Source organism: Urocampus carinirostris, chromosome 11 (assembly GCF_059441175.1).
Source record: "Urocampus carinirostris isolate Australia breed hairy pipefish chromosome 11, RoL_Ucar_1.0, whole genome shotgun sequence".
NCBI classification, from domain to species: Eukaryota; Metazoa; Chordata; class Actinopteri; order Syngnathiformes; family Syngnathidae; genus Urocampus; species Urocampus carinirostris.
In genome coordinates, this window is record NC_142359.1 from 6,066,661 (window position 1) to 6,084,867 (window position 18,207).

The 18,207-nt window shown below is 42.1% G+C and overlaps 1 protein-coding gene across 2 annotated transcripts in view; it reads left to right on the plus strand.

Annotated features, from left to right (window-relative positions):
* The window catches only part of LOC148356289 (protein O-mannosyl-transferase TMTC2-like), an 86,224-nt gene that overhangs the window by 23,773 nt on the left and 44,244 nt on the right, over positions 1 to 18,207 (plus strand). For both annotated transcript variants that reach the window (XR_015852053.1, XM_088347896.1), the window contains exon 2: positions 13,659 to 14,229. Coding sequence is in view for 1 of the 2 variants with exons in the window: in XM_088347896.1 (XP_088204022.1) it covers positions 13,659 to 14,229 (571 nt within the window). In the remaining variant the exon portion in view is untranslated. The remainder of the gene's footprint in view (positions 1 to 13,658; positions 14,230 to 18,207) is intronic.

Below are 18,207 nucleotides of genomic sequence, written 5' to 3' on the forward strand. Positions count from 1 at the left end.
CGTACGCCGCTCAGCATCGCACTCTAGCGTACGCACTCACGCATTACCGGTGTTCGAACTTTCTTTGACCGAACAGCGAAGCAAGAATTTTTCGAAATTTTTGGTCGAACACCGATTTGTTCGAACTGAGAGGCGTTCGAAAACCGAGGTTCCACTGTACTTAAATTTGAACACGTGAATAGTTGGACATTTTTTGATCTCGTCTTTTAAATTGTTCCAAAGTTTGACTCCACACACAGACACACACACACTTTTCCTGGTTGTTCTCACCTTTGGGATTTTGAATTTACTACAGCCCTTTAAGTTATAATTTCCCTCTTTCCGAATGAATCATGTTTGGATGTTTTCTGGCGCTATGTTTTTGTTGGCCTTGAATAACAGTTGTAAAGTGAAAAAATTTACTAAATCATCCATTTTTAATCATTTGGACTGCAGGAATAAAATAATCAAATGACAGTTCAACACAAAACTAAACACTGCGGCACCCGGTGTCATAATTCATATCCCCTGCAAGTACAAGGCTGTTTGAGATTCTTGGCCAAGTTGCAGCGCACCGCTCAGTCCAAATTTTAATCAAGCAACACATTTATCACTGTGGCAGCAAAGGGTGCGTCAGGCAGGGACAGATTACTCCAATTAGTTCTGCAGTCAGACGCTGTAATTATCAGTACAGACTGATTGGCTGATCATTTGATTTTCCTGCAAAGATGCCAAAAGGGGCTTTCGGGCCGGCGTCATACTGCTGGAAAATAAAGATTGGAAATGGGTCCGTGTGGTTGCTTTGATAAGGGCATGAAACCACATTTAAAGAGGCTTGCTTGGAAAGAAAGAGGATGAGGTGTGCCTCGCTCAGTATGAGGCATTCTTTGCATATTTATTGGGTGGAACGATTCGATATCTATAGGGACCTCAATTGACACAGATTCACTTCACTACCGTAAATTCTGGACTATAAGCCGCTACTTTTTTCTCTAACTTTCAACCCTGCGGCTTATTCAGTGATGCGGCCAATTTATGTAATTTTTTTAACGGCCGCTAGCAGCGCTCGAGTGTTGCTACCATTAACTGCCCTGTCAAAGCTATATTACTATTATGAAAGCTTTGAAAACTCTCTCGGTGTACCGTCTTTCTTTGTAAATATGTGTAATCCGTGTATAATATGTATTTGCAACTGTATATTTTTGTAATGTATTTATTTGTCTTTATTTGAGACACTTATTCTGATATGTTTTGCACGGGTGAAGGAAAAATGAGGGGCGGAACAAACGCGGGGTGCCGAGTTTAAGTGGGGACCGCTAAAAGTGAGGGACAGACAAGGAAAGAAGAGGGGGTAAAATGTTGGTTCAAGAAAAAGGAGTTGCGTGAGTAAATGTGTTCATCTGATATATTTTTCCCACCCTTACCTTTGGAAATATACACTTTTTTCCTTGGATTACTGTCAACGGGACCCGGACTCTGCAGGTCTGCATCAAACCTTAAGTACCGGTATCATTTTCCGTTCATTTTGCCGGCTGTGATTTATAGACTGTGGACTTTAGTTTCAATCGCGGTACTTGAAATCGGGTTTGGGTTAATTTTTTGTTTGTGTTACATGTTTAAATGTGGGCGCATGCGGCTTATATACAGGTGCGGCTTGTGCATGTAAAAAATCGGTTTTCCTCTTAAAATGTGGTGGGTGCGGCTTATAATCAGGTGCGCTCTATAGTCCGGAATTTACGGTAGATTCCTTTTTTAATGAATCGACTTTTTTGCTTTTTCCTCTAAAACAACAATTCAAATATCGCAAATCAATTGTCAGGTTTTTAGGGAATTTAAGGGGGTTGGTAAAGGCAATCCCTCCACCTTCTTGCTTTATGTCCCTGAGGCTCAGCCAAGCATTTTTATTAGCCATTGATTTCCCATAGATCTTTTCCGCTTGACCCTAAAGATTTATCATGGGATTTTATCGACATCGTCACTCAGGAAAAGTTGTGGCAGGATGTCCCGCTTACTTTTCGCTGACGCAGAAATGGTGTGCTTTCGGCCTCACCATCAATTTAGCACGGACCAATAATCGATCCCCCGCTTAGAATGCATTGAAACTTAAATCAATCCACTGAAAGATAAATGAGGGAATGGACCTCAGGATAATTGGGTTCATAATAGATTTTTGGCGCACACTGCAATGGTCTAATTAAATCAGGAAGGCTTCCCGTTGCCAATGGCAAGAATGCTATTGGAACATTTTCTGCCTGTGTACTGTGAAGTCTATATTTTGTGTATTTCTCTGAACATTCCCCTAATATTCACTGTCTATATATCTTTTGCTGTTTTAGTCTCATGACTACCCAATGATGTGTCAGTCTAATGTCTACCCAATGATGTGTCAGTCTAATGTCTACCCAACGATGTGTCAGTCTGAAGTCCACCATACTTGTACTAAATAAAGCCGCCTGCGGAGGGGCTGCGGAGTAGGAGGACGATTGTGGAGCCGAGAACACATCCCCCGTGTTTCTCCCCGATTCTCCCCCGCTGCAGCGGAACGAAAATGTACATCGTCTCTGCCTGAATTTCCTTTTATATCTGATGACCGGCCACACGGGGTTTACCCACAATTTGGACCCCACAGTACTTATTCTGATATTCCAACGTAGGAAAAGTGTGGGAAAGCAAGCGATGGCACTTCTGTCTGGAGCATTGTTCTGCCAGTGGTGCCACTTCGGTCTCATGTTTGAACACACCCTGGATGCTGACTTCCTGAGGTTAGACATAGAAACAGCGCAGATACAAAGAGTTGATAACTGAGGAGGAAATATTCCATTGAGGTTGTGGCAACATTAGTCACACTCGTGGTATGGATCACTAATGTTCGTACTGAGTGAGGAGCACACTATTCACCCACTACTTTGAATGAGATTAGAGTTTAACCGAAGACTAAACTGAGTCTTTCAAAGAATGATGATCACATTCAGGGCTCAAAATTACTAATTAAGAAGCGACTCAAGTCAAAGTTACAGTGCATGAGGGTAAAAATACACGGGTTCCCCTGACGTTGTGTCCTAAATGCGGTATTTTGAAGTCAAGTCGAAGGAGAACGAAGTTAAGTAAACTTAGTAGAGTTTGTCGGGGAACCGGCTTCTTCGGCTCGGCTCACTAAAAGGAACCGGCTCTTTCGGGTCCTAACCGGCTCTTCGGGTTGTTTTTGCGTCTTTAATCCCAACATGACCAAATATTATGTAAAATTATGCACAAAATGACTTAAAGGAAGGGGGGAATAGAACAAAAAAGACAAAAATACCAAAATGAAAAAGTAGTGAAAAGCTGAGAAAAAAAGGAAACAAAAGGAAGAGAAAAAAGAAGGAAAACATTTAGAAAAAAGCCAGAAAAAAAGAAAAGAAAGAAATGTAGGAAAAAAGTAAATAGAGAACAAAAAGAAAAAAGTAACAGCTTGGAAAAAATAAACGCAATGAGATTTTTTTTAAAGGAATTTAAGTTTGTTTTGCATTCAAATAATTTCCAATGATATCAAGTGAATCTTGTCGCCAACATTGTACTTCCACAAAAAATGTGATTAAGTACAGTTCTGTATCTTACAACCGACTAAATAAGCCCCCAAAAATGTTAATATTTTGCGACAAAATATATCAGGAAATAAAAAGAAATGGATATATTGTGAAAGAATTGTAAGAACAAATGACGTTTGCAGGCCGTACAACCTTTGCAATAGTACATGAGTCAATTCATCCAAAAGAGAAAAATAATTTTGCATTGCCGGAAACTCAGCAAAATGTAACTTGATGTCAAGTTTTGGACATGTTTGCTAATTAATCATCTTGCCACACTTGGGATTGCTGTTGCTTACTGTTGTTTCAAGCGCTGCTCACCGACTTTGTGTGAACGCTCAGACCCCTGGAAAATTACACGGAACATTCATCACGTTCTAATCATTTTAGCCCAGTGTTGACGATCACACACTCTCCTCATTGGTAAAAAGACCACAGAGACCAGAAACCATTATGTGGTTGCTTTGAAAATTGAGGCAATACATTTAGAATGACTACAACAGACACTGAACTTCTTCATACCTCATGTGCTACTCCCATGCCCTCTTCTTTTGACATTGCACTTTGTTTTATGAGGTTTAAAATTGGACCAAAGTGTTTCTTGTTCTAATAAGTCTATTTTTAAAATAATCCTTTACACAATTGCTTTATACCAGTGTCTGAAACTCATGACAAAAAGTTACTGGACACCAGACATAAAGTTGCCTGCCCCATTTTTCCCAACTTAAAACAAATTACAATTAAGCGGCAGTGGCTCAGGAGGTAGAGAGCTCGTCTTGTGATCAAGAGATCGCAGGTTCGATTCCCGGCTCTTCCGTGTTACATGTCGAAGTGTCCTTGGGTAAGACACTGAACCCCAAATACCCCCAATAATCAGGTTAGCGCCTTACATGGCTGCACGGCCGCTATTGGGAAATGTGAAGCACACTGTAAAGCGCTTTGGGAAGTCTTGACTTGAAAAGCGCTATATAAATGCAGATCATTTCATTTCATTTATTATAAATCTACTTATAACATTCATTGCATGTATATGACATCGCTGTTTTCCATCTGCCATCAGTATGTACCTGTATTTACTCATCTTCATTCATGCGATGTTTGCGTTGCGTCGTCTGCTACAAGCCATGTGAACTCCACTTTGCACAATGCTTTTAATATATGTTTACGTTTTGTAGCATCGTACATTTTGTTAGCTTCTTTTGAATCTTCTGGAGCTGAGGTTTTGGCTCGATTCCTAACCATTTTTCTTGTGTTTTCTGTGCGTCTACTTTGGAAAATGATATGCAAATGCACGACCTTATAACACTCGAGAAAGTCTGGAAGCACGATGTTATTCGATGCAGGCTTCTGATTGGCTGACGAGTATGCAAATTGCCAAACAAACCGAAATTCAGATATTTCCAAACTGAACGAATATTTTGAAACCAGAATAAAGCAAACGTTTGATTTGAAAAAAAAACTTGTTTTTTTCTTTCTTTTTTTTCTTGAAAATGTTGTCGGCCACTCGGGCGGAGACGTTTTGTAAGTTGCACGCCCGACGTAAAAGATACACGCCTCGGGCGTCCGGGCAAACATTATTTCAGACACTGTTTATAGGCCTTTGGGTTTTACCAATTTAGCACAGAAATAAAAGATGATTTTTAGTAGCGAAGGGCCAGTCGTGGAAGTTTGTGTTGCACATGGAACATACCATCTCAGATGGGATTCAATAAAGGAAGATGATAGATATAGGTTGGATACGGAAAATTTGGTGGAAACGCATATGGTTGAAATTAAAAATATATATATATATATTTAAAAGCCCTCCAAAGTAACTGACACGTTTTAGTTTCTTAGACACTCAAAATAAGGAGACAAGACATAAATTAATTTTGAACTTCTAGAATAAATAATTTGTTGGTAATAGAAAGGAGTGGAGAGGTGTTGTGAAAGGATAGTGGGATTGTGGACGCGTTCTTAAGGATGGGCAGGGCACCCATATGATGCGGCAGGGGTAAACCAGTGAAAGCTGTCGGGCCCTGCTGTTGAACAGAAGAGTGTGTTGTGTCACCCTGACCCGAGTGACATGGCCGCTTTCTGGTGTCCCGTTTCATCTGGAGGGACGAAAGCATGACCGACTTGGGTACCTAGGCGCTTAACTTGTTTGGGTGTTTGGTCATTTGTGTTAGCCATGCTCCAAAAATTTCTGTGTGTGTGTTTTTGCTACTTTTTCCCCCTTTTTATTTTCTTTGTTTTTCTATGTGTTTGTCTTGCTGTCGTTCAACCCTCTTGAGGGATTTGACCAGGGTACATAGATAGATAGATAGATAGATAGATAGATAGATAGATAGATAGATAGATAGATAGATAGATAGATAGATAGATAGATAGATAGATAGATAGATAGATAGATAGATAGATAGATAGATAGATAGATAGATAGATAGATAGATAGATAGATAGATAGATAGATAGATAGATAGATAGATAGAATAAGAGAAGATTGTACGAAATCCCTACAAGTCCAAATTTCAAATTTGTTCTAAAAGCTCTCCCAGAAGCCCATTCTTTTTATTAAATCTCCTAGGTTACAAAAGCAGATCCGCCCTAAAGGGTGTGTAATTCAAAGAACAGCAACATTATTGGCCTAAAATAACGAACAGCAGTGAAATCTAATTGTCAATATAAACTGGCATCCTGTACAATCTCCCTTGCACGTGTACAATATTAAAAAACAGAATAAACTTATCAGTAAGAAGGTATTTCCGTAGAACAGCATCGACTTTGTGGCAACTATAGGTTAATTTATCTGCCGCCAGCGAGTCCAGTGATGCACTGTACACAACAAAAGTGTAATTGTAACTCAGTCAGTGGAGATTATGTTGGCTGATGGCTGTTTATGCTGCTGCTGCCTATTAGAGCCCATGCTGCAGACGGATCAGCTGTTTAAATAAGATTTCAGTGCCACTTTTCTGTGTTTTAAATATATTGCTATAGTTTTCTACAGCCACCTATCCATTTTCTCTCGCTTATTCAAAGTCTGCTTACGGGGCAACACAGAAAACTACATTCTTTCTCCCTAGATCTTAAATTATGTATAGGGAAGATTGATCGATTGATTTCACATTTATTTTATTCCTTCCAGGCATGTTGCATAATACATTTCTTAAAAAAGTGAGAAATAACCCAAAGAGAAACAATTCGTACTGTGCTTAAGCGCGGATCTTTTGTGCTCTCTTTACTTCAAAAATCCGGACTTGGTCTTTGTATAATTCCTCTAGTCTGAGTGGGCCCTTAGTCTCTCCGACGTGTCCTGGGTTGTCTCCGGGACCTCCCACTGGTGTGTCCCCTGCAAGGAGGTGTCCAAGAGGCATCAGAATAAGCAGGGTTGGGTCAAACACAATCACATCTCCGGAAAATTTCATAATGTTCTATTATGCATATTGTCACGGAACGGACCAGGAGGCAGGAAGTGTGAACTCATTTGCGTGTACGATCTGTTACTTTAATTTAGAAAATGAAAGTTGTCCAACACGCAGGGACCAAAGACAAAACAAAACAGGCTTAAAGGCAATCAAAAATTCAAACTAGGTAATACTCACAAAACAGGCTTAAAGGCAATCAAAATCACAAACTAGGCATTTACTCAGAACAAACGGGCATGAACAGGTTTTTCCTCAAGTTAAGCAATGGTCTGGCAACGGGCAGTCTCAAAAGGAGCGCTTAAGTATCCCACACGCAATCAAGTCAATCCGTCTCAGCCGGTGTCAAGGGGCGGGACCAGCTGGGTGCCATGACGACCGTGCAGGACATGACACATGTGCTTGGGGGAGGTGGGAGAAGATTGAAGTACCGTATTTTCCGCACTATAGGGCGCACCGGGTTATAGGGCGCACCCCCAAAAAATAGTTTTTGGTCCTATATCTTCCAAAGATAAGGCACCGGATTATAAGGCGCTACAATGGGAACGTCGACAAAACAGTCAGATGATTCAGTCAAACTGATTACCCCCTTAACATTCCCAAAGCTTGCAAAGAAGCATATACGTATCATAGACACGTGCGGATGCGGTGTCCGTACGATGTCACTCAAATGCATCCTTTCAAATATCATTCGGAAGGTTAAAGTCTTGGGATTCAAGAAATGCCAACCATTCATTAGTTTCTATTTTCTTTTTCGCTCGCAACTTTACTGTGCATATGACAATAAACACTTGGAATTGAGTTTAATTCACTCAACTCATCACAGCAACATCAAGATCGTTCTAAAACAAGATACCGGGAAAATATAAAGGCGCATAGCTCACCTAAGTTCTCACGTATATAATGATACGCAACCATGGTCTTCTTACAACCGTGAGTGTAGTAAATCCAGGAGAGTAAAATATTTACAAATACAGACTAATGAAACATGTTTCTTTATGGCGTTGTGTAGCAAGCTTGCTATTCAGTCATCTTTTTCGGCCAATTGCAGGGTTTGTTTTGGCCCTCTAGCCTATCCGAGGCTCCGAATAACTTTAGGCAATAGCGATCGATTCAAATGATGATTGACACATTGTTTAGCCAATCAAACGCCGGTATATAAATCCCAGCATACACCGCGGACTACTCCACGTTCGGGGGAAAATCGAGTCGGCGGCTGTTGCGTAAGTTGCGAGACCTTGCGATTTAATATTGAGCCATATATAAGGCGCACTGTATTATAAGGCGCATGGTCAGCTTTTGAAAAAAATTAAGACTTTTAGGTGCGCCTTATAGTGCGGAAAATACACAAGGCAAGAGTGCATATAAAACACTCGGCGTCTGAACTGTGAGCTGGAAATGTCAACCTGTCAACTACCATACTGCTCATGTGTGTGATGAAGTGTTAAGTGGAAGACATTTCTTGGTGGAAATAAAAAAATCAATGCCTGTTTACATCCATCTGTATCTACACAAAAGTCTTGGGAGGAGCGCTTCATTTTCACAATAAAAACAAATAGTGAAAAAAGACCAATCTTATGAGACAAACCAGCAAAAAGTCCAGTTTTAAACCCAAAAACTGAACCTGAAGAGCAGCTTTGTACCTTCAGGATTGTGAATTGCGGCTCCTGTAGCTTCCTGGCCCAAATACGGGGGTGGAATACAAAGAACAACCCCACTCGGCCCCAGTTCTTCTGTCACTACGGGAGACCGTTCAATGTTCTCAATAAAGCAATCGTGCTCACAAACACAAAAACCTACACCTAGCTTATTATTCTTGCTCTCAGCACATACTCACAGCCTTCTCGTCACCCATCACTAATCGGGCGGGTGGGTTTTTAATCATCGTCTGGCACTGATTTGAATACTTGAATTATTTATTAGCATGAATGAAAAACAGGGAATCTCGGTTGAGCTGAATGAAAACTGTAAAAAGAGCGATTGGCCTCACAATGACTGAGCACAGTACTCCAAAATAACCACTCTTTGTTGGGAAACAATACTGGGAAACGATGGGAATTCTCAGTGATACACCACTCTTAAAGAGAGCTTTCCAAACGTATCCTAAAAACAATAAATTGAAGCTAACATTTAAAATAACTGTTCTGGCAGCTCTCCCACCCTCATTTTTAGGCTGAATACGCTAAAAAGGTACGATCAGCAGACAAAGGAAGTTCTTGGCTGAACCCCCACCACACTCCCAGATGTACTATTCTGTGCAGCATGCATACTCAAAGAAAGAAAGTGTACTCATGATTTAAGACCACACCGGCGCAAGACAGCACGTAGCCGCGTTGTTTATACGGTGCATATTTATTCGATCTGTTTTCCATTAGAAATGAATTCTAGAAATCCTCTAATTTAGTGAGGTAAGATTATAGATAGTAAATTATAATCAGGGTTGGGTAGGGTTACTTTAACTGGATTACTTTCAATGACTTTTGGATTACTCCAACACCAAATATGTCAGGAGACCGGACCAGAACGGAGGCAGGAGGCAGGAAGGGAGAACTCATTTGCGTTGACGATCAGAACTTTTATTTAGCAAAATAAAAGTCGTCCAACTCTCAGGGACAAAACAAAACAAAAACAGGCTTACAGGCAAACAGGAACTTAGACTAGGAATACTAACACAACAAGCTTTTACTCAAAACGTGCAAACACAGGTTTCCTCCGACTCAAACAAAACAGGACAGAGCAAAACGGAACAGAAAATGTAATGAACCAGCACCCGCAATACATAAGCAATATATAAGTAGCACACACACAAATTAGCTGATTTACTACAGCCGGTGCCCAGGGGGCGGGGCCAGCCGGTCGCCACGGCGACCATGCTGGACACGACTAAATATGCTAGTAAAAGACGAAAGAAACTAAATATGAATAAAATGATGACTCACAACACGTGGTAAGATTTCTCTCCTGGCTTTGATCTCTTTGATCTCTGGCAAAACGAACACAAAATGCGACAGAAACAAAATGAGAATACATCCAAACAGCTTGCCAACATCATTTTTGCTGTTCAGTGTATTCCGTTACTCCCCAAGCCTGCACAAAATTTTGTCATTTTATTCATATTTAGTTTCGTTTGTCTTTTATTAGGCAGCACGGCGGCGCAGTGGTTTGCGCGTGTGCGGCACAGTTCTAAGGTCTTGGGAACCTCCTGTGTGGGTTCAAATCCAGCTACCGGACTTACTGTGCGGAGTTTGTATGTTCTCCCCGTGCTTGCGTGGGTTTCCTCCGGGCACTCCGGTTTCCTCCCACATTACAAAGACATGCATTTCAGGTGGATTGGCCGGTCCAAATTGTCCCTAGGTGTGAATGAGCGAGCCAGTTGTCTGTCCCTATATGCCCTGTGATTGGCTGCCCACTGCCCGATGATTGCTGGGATGGGCTCCAGCACCCCCGCGACCCTACTGAGGATAAGCGGTGCAGCTGATGAGAGATGAGAGATGAGATGTCTTTTATCAGCATATTTGGTATTGAAGTAATCCAAAAGTAATTGAAAGTAATCCAGTTAAAGTAACCCTACCCAACCCTGATTATAATAAATATGAAACTCTCAATAGGTCTAATGTTTGAAATGTGAAATAAATGAACAGTTTGAAGCCTTATGTTATTCTAATGAAAATGCCGCTGCCTTCCATTTTGTATAAGACAAAATATTTAAAAAGCTTGAAAGGCATACACGAGCTTCCTTACTGTACACAAATCTGCTATGAAATGGATTTTCAAAGCAACCATTCTTCCTCCCCCCCTCAATTAACCGCCTCTTATTTCCTATCCTTTGTGTGCATGTGCTACTTTCTCAGGAATAGCGTCCGCTCTGCAACGCTTGTCTCCTGTACATCCATTTTCCATTGTTACGATTGTGAGAACCATCTGATTAAACTAAATATTTTTCTTTAATAGAACTGTTTGCTGATGCTTTTTTCACTTTTACGCTGTTAATGTATCCGATAATGAGAAAATTGAAGCAAGCACTTCTGAATATGTCAGAACAGTCAAATCAAGTCAAGTCATGTTCATGTGTGACACCCTTAATCACAAGTAGTCTCAAGGGGATGCACAGACCCCAGGCTATTGCAAACTACAGACTATTATGACACCATCCCCTGATCTAAAACCTACACGAGGGCAAGGAAAAACTCAAAAACCTCAGGATGAGTCAAGTCAAGTCATGTTTATTTGTGACGCCCTTTATCACAAGGAGTCTCAATGAGCTGCACAGACCACAGACTATTGCAAACCTCAGACTGTTATTACACCATCCCCTGATCTTAAACCTACATGAGGGCAAGGAAAAAACTAAAAAACCTCAGGATGAGTCAAGTCAAGTCATGTTTATTCGTGACGCCCTTAATCACAAGTAGTCTCAAGGGGATGCACAGACCCCAGGCTATTGCAAACTACAGACTATTATGACACCATCCCCTGATCTAAAACCTACATGAGGACAAGGAAAAACTCAAAAACCTCAGGATGAGTCAAGTCAAGTCATGTTTATTTGTGACGCCCTTTATCACAAGGAGTCTCAATGGGCTGCACAGACCACAGACTATTGCAAACCTCAGACTGTTATTACACCATCCCCTGATCTTAAACCTACATGAGGACAAGGAAAAACTCAAAAACCTCAGGATGAGTCAAGTCAAGTCAAGTCCTGTTTATTTGTGACACCCTAAATCACAAGGAGTCTCAAAGAGCCTAGATTTAAGCCTAGATTCAAACAGTTCAACTGAGGTTGCAGATCGAAAGAGCATTCCACAGCACCGGGGCCCGAATGGAAAAAGCTTTAAACCTGCGGATATCTTCTTAGCTCTTGGGATCACTAGTAGACCAGTATTTTCAGAGTAAAGGCGTAAAACATGGAACTGTCCCTAATGTAATTTAAAAAAAATAATACTTTGAAGTAGCTCATCAGTGCTATAGAAATCTGATTACCCTGTAAAAGCATTTGCTACCTAATCTTAGTGCAATCTATTTGAAGCCATCCACTTGCTCTAATCCAATATGTATGCATCACAAGACTCATGCTACTTTAATTAAATAAATATAATATTACACAAGAAATAATAGTGCCTGGAGCGAGACCCCTTTGATGTAATACATTCGAAGAAGAGGGTAAAAACCATTTTGAAGGGTTATTTTTAGTAATAAACAGCAAACGCGGCTCCTAATTGCAACAGTAACAATGTTGTTTGTGATGATTATAATGTCTCCCATAATATCAAATGCTTTTATCATGTTGTACCAAACACAATGTTGGTCGCTCAAATTTTCTGCGACATCCAACGTAATCAGTGGACAAGTATCTTTTCAGTTAAAGGCCTTTCATGCTAAACTGTTGGCATCCATGTTGATTAAATCTTAACGTTGAGATAATAATGTGATTTTTATCTAAAAACCCTCCATTTATGTTATCGTCCCCCATTCGGGCAGTGTGTTCAAAGAGCAGTTATATCTGTACTATAACTGAAAAAACACTCAGATGCTGAAGCAATTTCTTTGACTATTTACAGATTGACATTTAAGAACGTCTTCATTCTTATACATGCATAATTAACGGTCGGTTGGACGAGGTAGTTGGGACCAGGGTTAGTTGAAACTAGTACGTATCAAACAGTTGCATCAATCAAGTTGTTGGTTCTGATAGACGATTGGATTCAGCTGTTTGTAGTGGTCAATAGTCGAGAAGCTACAGTGCCCAGTTTAGCTGCAAGAGGGCAGTAGACAACCCATGAAAGCAGACCACACGAAAGCACACGCTTGTCCATTGTGTTGTTATTTTTTAGGGGTGTGTTGACACGATGCTAGCTAAAGGCAGTCGTGAAGGCCTCAGTGACAACCGTGTTGATTTTTCAAATACCGTAAATTCCGGACTATAGAGCGCACCTGATTATAAGCCGCACCCACCACATTTTAAGAGGAAAACCGATTTTGTACATACACAAGCCGCACCTGTATATAAGCCGCATGCACCCATATTTAAACATGTAACACAAACACAAAATTTACCCAAACCCGACTTCAAGTCCCGCGATTGAAACTAAATGTCCTTCATTAAAATCCAAAGTCTAAAAATCACAGCCGGCAAAATGAACGGAAAATGATACCGGTACTTAAGGTTTGATGCAGACCTGCAGAGTCCAGGTCCCGTTGAAAGTAATCCAAGGAAAAAAGTGTATATTTCCAAAGGTAAGGGTGGGAAAAATATATCAGATGAACACATTTACTCACGCAACCAACTTTTTACCCCCTCTTCTTTCCTTGTGTGTCCCTCACCTTTAGCGGTCCCCACTGAAACTCGGCACCCCCCGTTTGTTCCGCCCCTCATTTTTCGTTCACCCATATCAGAATAAGTGTATAAAATAAATACAAATAAATACTTTACAAAAATATACAGTTGCAAATACATATTATACATGGGTTACATATATTTACAAAGAAAGACGGTACACCGAGAGAGTTTTCAAAGCTTTAATAATAATAATATAGCTTTGACAGGGCAGTTAATGGTAGCAACACTCGAGCGCCGCTAGCGGCCGTTAGAAAAATGACATAAATTGGCCGCATCACTGAATAAGCTGCAGGGTTGAAACTTAGGGAAAAAAGTAGCGGCTTATAGTCCTGAATTTACTGTAAATGTGTTTTCCATTTTCTTCTCGCACTCCAGCCGAGCCATCAAGACCAACCAGGATCTTCTCCCGGTGACCCCCTGGACCAACATCCTGTACGACGACTTCTGGGGTACCTTGCTGACCCACAGTGGCAGCCACAAGTCTTTCCGTCCACTCTGCACCCTCACCTTCCGCCTCAACTACGCCCTACACGGCTTGCGACCCTTCGGGTACCACCTCCTCAACGTAGCGTTGCACGGGCTGGTGACGACCTTCTTTGCCACCTTCTGCCGCCAACTGCTAGGTGGCGGGCTATGGTGTCTTCTAGCCGGCCTCCTCTTTGCATCTCACCCGGTGCACACAGAGGCGGTCGCCGGGGTGGTCGGGAGGGCGGACGTAGGAGCAGCTTTATTTTTCCTGGTGTCCCTCCAATGCTATGCCAAACACTGCAGGCTTCGAGCCACACGGCGCTGCTGGCCGTGGATGGTGGCTAGCCTGTGGTGCGCGGCGGCTAGCATGCTTTGGAAAGAGCAGGGCGTGACGGTGCTTGCGGTGTCGGCCGTCTACGACCTCTTCGTCTTCCATCGACTCACATTACGACAGGCACTCCTGCTCCCGCTCGGAAAGGTAAACAGTATGTATGTTAACAGTTGGTCATATTAGATTGGTTAACCAGACGCTGTTTGATGTTGTCACGGGGCTACACTAATTTTGTGGGGGGGGATTTTGTAGAGGTTTATTGTTCCATATTCTTTATGAATTATCCATTATCCGTTATCGGTCAAATCATAATACACTACAAAGCCAAGAGGCCGAGACACTTGCTCCCAGCCAAGAGGCTGAGTCAAGGTCCTAGCCACAGGGCCAAGCAGCGATCAGTGCGAAATCCGGAACCATAGATAGTGCACAATCCTGGAACCACATGTTCAAATTTAAGTACCGTATTTTCCGCACTATAAGGCGCACCTAAAAGCCTTTATTTTTTTCAAAAGCTGACCATGCGCCTTATATTACAGTGCACCTTATATATGGATGAATATTAAGTCTCAAAGTCTTGCAACTAAGGCAAGCAGCCGCCGACTAGAAATTCCCCCGAAGGCGAAGTAGTCCGCGGTGTATGCTGGGATTTATATACCGGCGTTTCATTTCCTAACCAATGTGTCAATCATCATTTGAATCAGTCACTATTGGCTAAAGTTATTCGGAGGTAAAGGGGGCGGATCCTTTTTATCATATACAGGCTCGCACAGGTTAAATGGGCGAAACAAAGCCTGCAATTGGCCGAAAAAGATGAATGTAAATCACACGTTGGGTTGCACTACGGCATAGAGAAAACATTTTTTACTATTCTGTATTTGTAAATATTTTACTCTGCTGGATTTACTACACTCACGGTTGTAAGAAGACCATGGTTACGTACCATTATTGAACGTGATGTCTGCAAGAGAACTTAGGTGAGCTATGCGGCTTTATATTCTCCCGGTATCTTGTTTTAGAACGATCTTGATGTTTCTGTGATGAGTCTATTTTTAAACTAAATTCAATTCAAAGTGTTTATTGTCATATGCACAGTAAAGAACCCTGTTTCCCTGCACAATAAAATTCTTACTTTTCTATCCACACAGTTGCCAGCAAAAAATAAAATGGAAACTAAGAAATGTTTGGCATTTCTTGAATCCCAAGACTTTAACCTTCCGAATGATATTTGGAACGATGCATTTGAGTGATTGGTGACATCGTACAGACACGGTTTCCGTACATGTCTGAGACACGTATTTGCTTCTTTGCAAGCTTTGGGAATGTTAAGGGGGTAATCAGTTGGACTGAACTATCTGACTGTTTTGTCGGCGTTCCCATTGTAGAGCCTTATAATCCGGTGCGCCTTATGTATGGAAAATATAGGACCAAAAACTATTTTTTGGGGGTGCGCCCTATAACCCGGTGCGCCTTTTAGTGTGGATAATACGGTATGTATGTGAACAGTTGGCCACATTGGATTGGTCAAACAGACGCTGTTTGATATTGTCACAGTTCTACACTAATTTTGTGGGATGTTCAAATTTAAGTCAAAGGGGTTTGTCGTCGTTTCTTTTGGGCTTAACTGTTTTTTGTAGATACCAGTACTCGGTGAGTGGCATGTGGAGAACCTTTAATTAATCAATGTTACTTCAGATGCACGCCATAAAGCCTAGCAGAGGATAGTGCGCTGTTTCCTGTGTCAGAAACCAGAATGGAGACAGGACCCAGTAGCGTTACGTTTCTCAGAGTTTTATTGGAAAGAAGGGAAAGGAGGGTACACACGATCTGGAGCTCGGTGGTCGTGGGGAGCCGTTCGTTCTGAACACTGAAGTGGGAGGTGGCGTCAGGAACGGAAAACCAGGTCAGTAGCTGAGGGAGGGGAGCAAAGGCTTGGTCGGGGGCCAGAAACAAGTCAAAAAGCCAGGAGACAGGAGTAGACGAGGTTGTGGGCCAAAGCGAGTCAAAAACCCGGGAAAACAGAGTATATGAGGTCAGAAGCCAAAACGAGTCAAATAGCCAGGAAACAGACGGGAGCAAAAACGGACGGGACTCAGTCAAAACGCTTGCCTAGTGTAACTTAGGTTAGCAGACGGTCTGACAACTGGTAGCAGAAAGCCGGGGGTTTAAAGGAGTTCAGCAGCCAATCAGCGTCCGGGGCTGCTGGCACCAACGGAGCAGACTCAGGTGTCACGCATCAGTAAAAATTACATCCTGGGTAATATCCACTCTAGAAAAAACCCCGGGTGTCCCTGAAAGCCTGGCAGAAAACAGCGCACCCGGCCGGTGAGTGGAGGGCAGTGCAAAACCCTGACTCAGTACAATGCAACACCAAGATAAAGCCTGGGTGCGCTTAAACACCTGGCCATTGATGCCAAATGAGTCCCGGAGAGCCTTAATTGAACCAATTTGTCTCTAGCTGGTATCGGTGTTGTTTATCGATCAGTGAACTATCGGCCTAACGTTACCTGGAGCATTCATGTAACAACTGCCTTTACCCAGCTAGAGCTTTGTTTGCAATATTTCTGAGGTCAGTCACAAAAACAACAAGGTAAACTTACGCTTACACCCATCCAATATGGCCGCTGCTACTAATGTTAACCTGATAGGAACTATCAATCGGTTAATCCGGTGTTGTGTCTTAATTCCAGATAACCGTTGTGTTCTTAAAACAGGCTGGTTTGTCAAGGAACATCGAAATTTATGGAATTTTTACATCTAGGGCAGGGGTCAGCAACCTATGACATGCGTGCCAGCAGTGGCACGCGAAGGATTAATCACTAGCATGTGAGCGCACGGCAAAATAAAATGCGCATGTTTACCAGAAATTTAAACAATTTCAGTTGCACGCCGTGTTGTTAAGAGGCTTTACGGTAGCGCCCGTCCTCTTCTGCTCCGTGTGCGAGTGTGTGTCTGCACAGCGACTCGCAGAAGAAGAAAAATCAGTGTTTTGACCCAGCCACACAAGCACCGGCACGAGATAAATGAATGAATCATGACAACTCCTTCAGCCAAAAAAATCTCATTCTCTGACTGACGACTGGGGGCTTGTGGAAAAAAATGACTGTGCTGTTTGTGCATTATGCCTCGAGAGCACGATAAGTGTTAAACGTCATGGCGAGACGAAACATGAATTTGTATGTTCTCCCAGTGCTTAGACATTAAAACGCGCTGTGTCCAGGTATGGCAAACAAACACAGACCCTAAAAACCTTTGTCACTGCTAGAAACACCACCACTGAAGCAAGTTATCACATTGCTCACTGCAAAAGCACGGAAAACCATTTATATCTGAGACCAAATCTGCTGTTATTTCTGTTGCACTTATTTTCAAGTAGCCCTCTGCTTTGATATTTTCTGCAATAAGATTTCATTGATGAATAGTTTGGTCGCTGTCCATTTCACTTGTTTTTGATTGCAGTTCATTGTTGATGAAAAATGGTTGATTCTTGTGGTAAAAAGTTGAAGTCATGGATGTCTACAGGCCTCTCCACATGTTGCTCAGATGAATGTTTTAGTTTATTGATGAACAAGAATAGTGGAAAATAAATTGGACAGTGGGCAGCACGGCGGCGCAGTGGTTAGCGCATGTGCGGCACAGTTCATGTCTTGGGAACCTCCTGCGTGGGTTCAAATCCAGCTCCAGACTTCCTGTGCGGAGTTTGTATGTTCTCCCAGTGCTTGCGTGGGTTTCCTCCGGGCACTCCGGTTTCCTCCCACATTCCCAAAAACATGCATTTCAGGGGAATTGGCCGGTCTAAATTGTCCCTAAGTGTGAATGAGCGAGTGAGTTGTCTGTCCCCGTGTGCCCTGCGATTGGCTGGGAACCAGTTCAGGGTGTCCCCTGCCCACTGCCCGATGATTGCTGGGATGGGCTCCAGCACCCCCGCGACCCTACTGAGGATAAGCGGTGTAGATAATGAGAGATGAGAGAAATTGGATAGTTATACTGTTTCAATGTATATCCATGTTGTATATTCGGACTGGTGTGAAATGACAGCGCTTTCGGATATTAAAAAAAGTGTTGAGAGAGTCATTGATCTTGGTGTGGCACACTGATTTACAAGGAAATTTGAAAGTGGAACTCCGC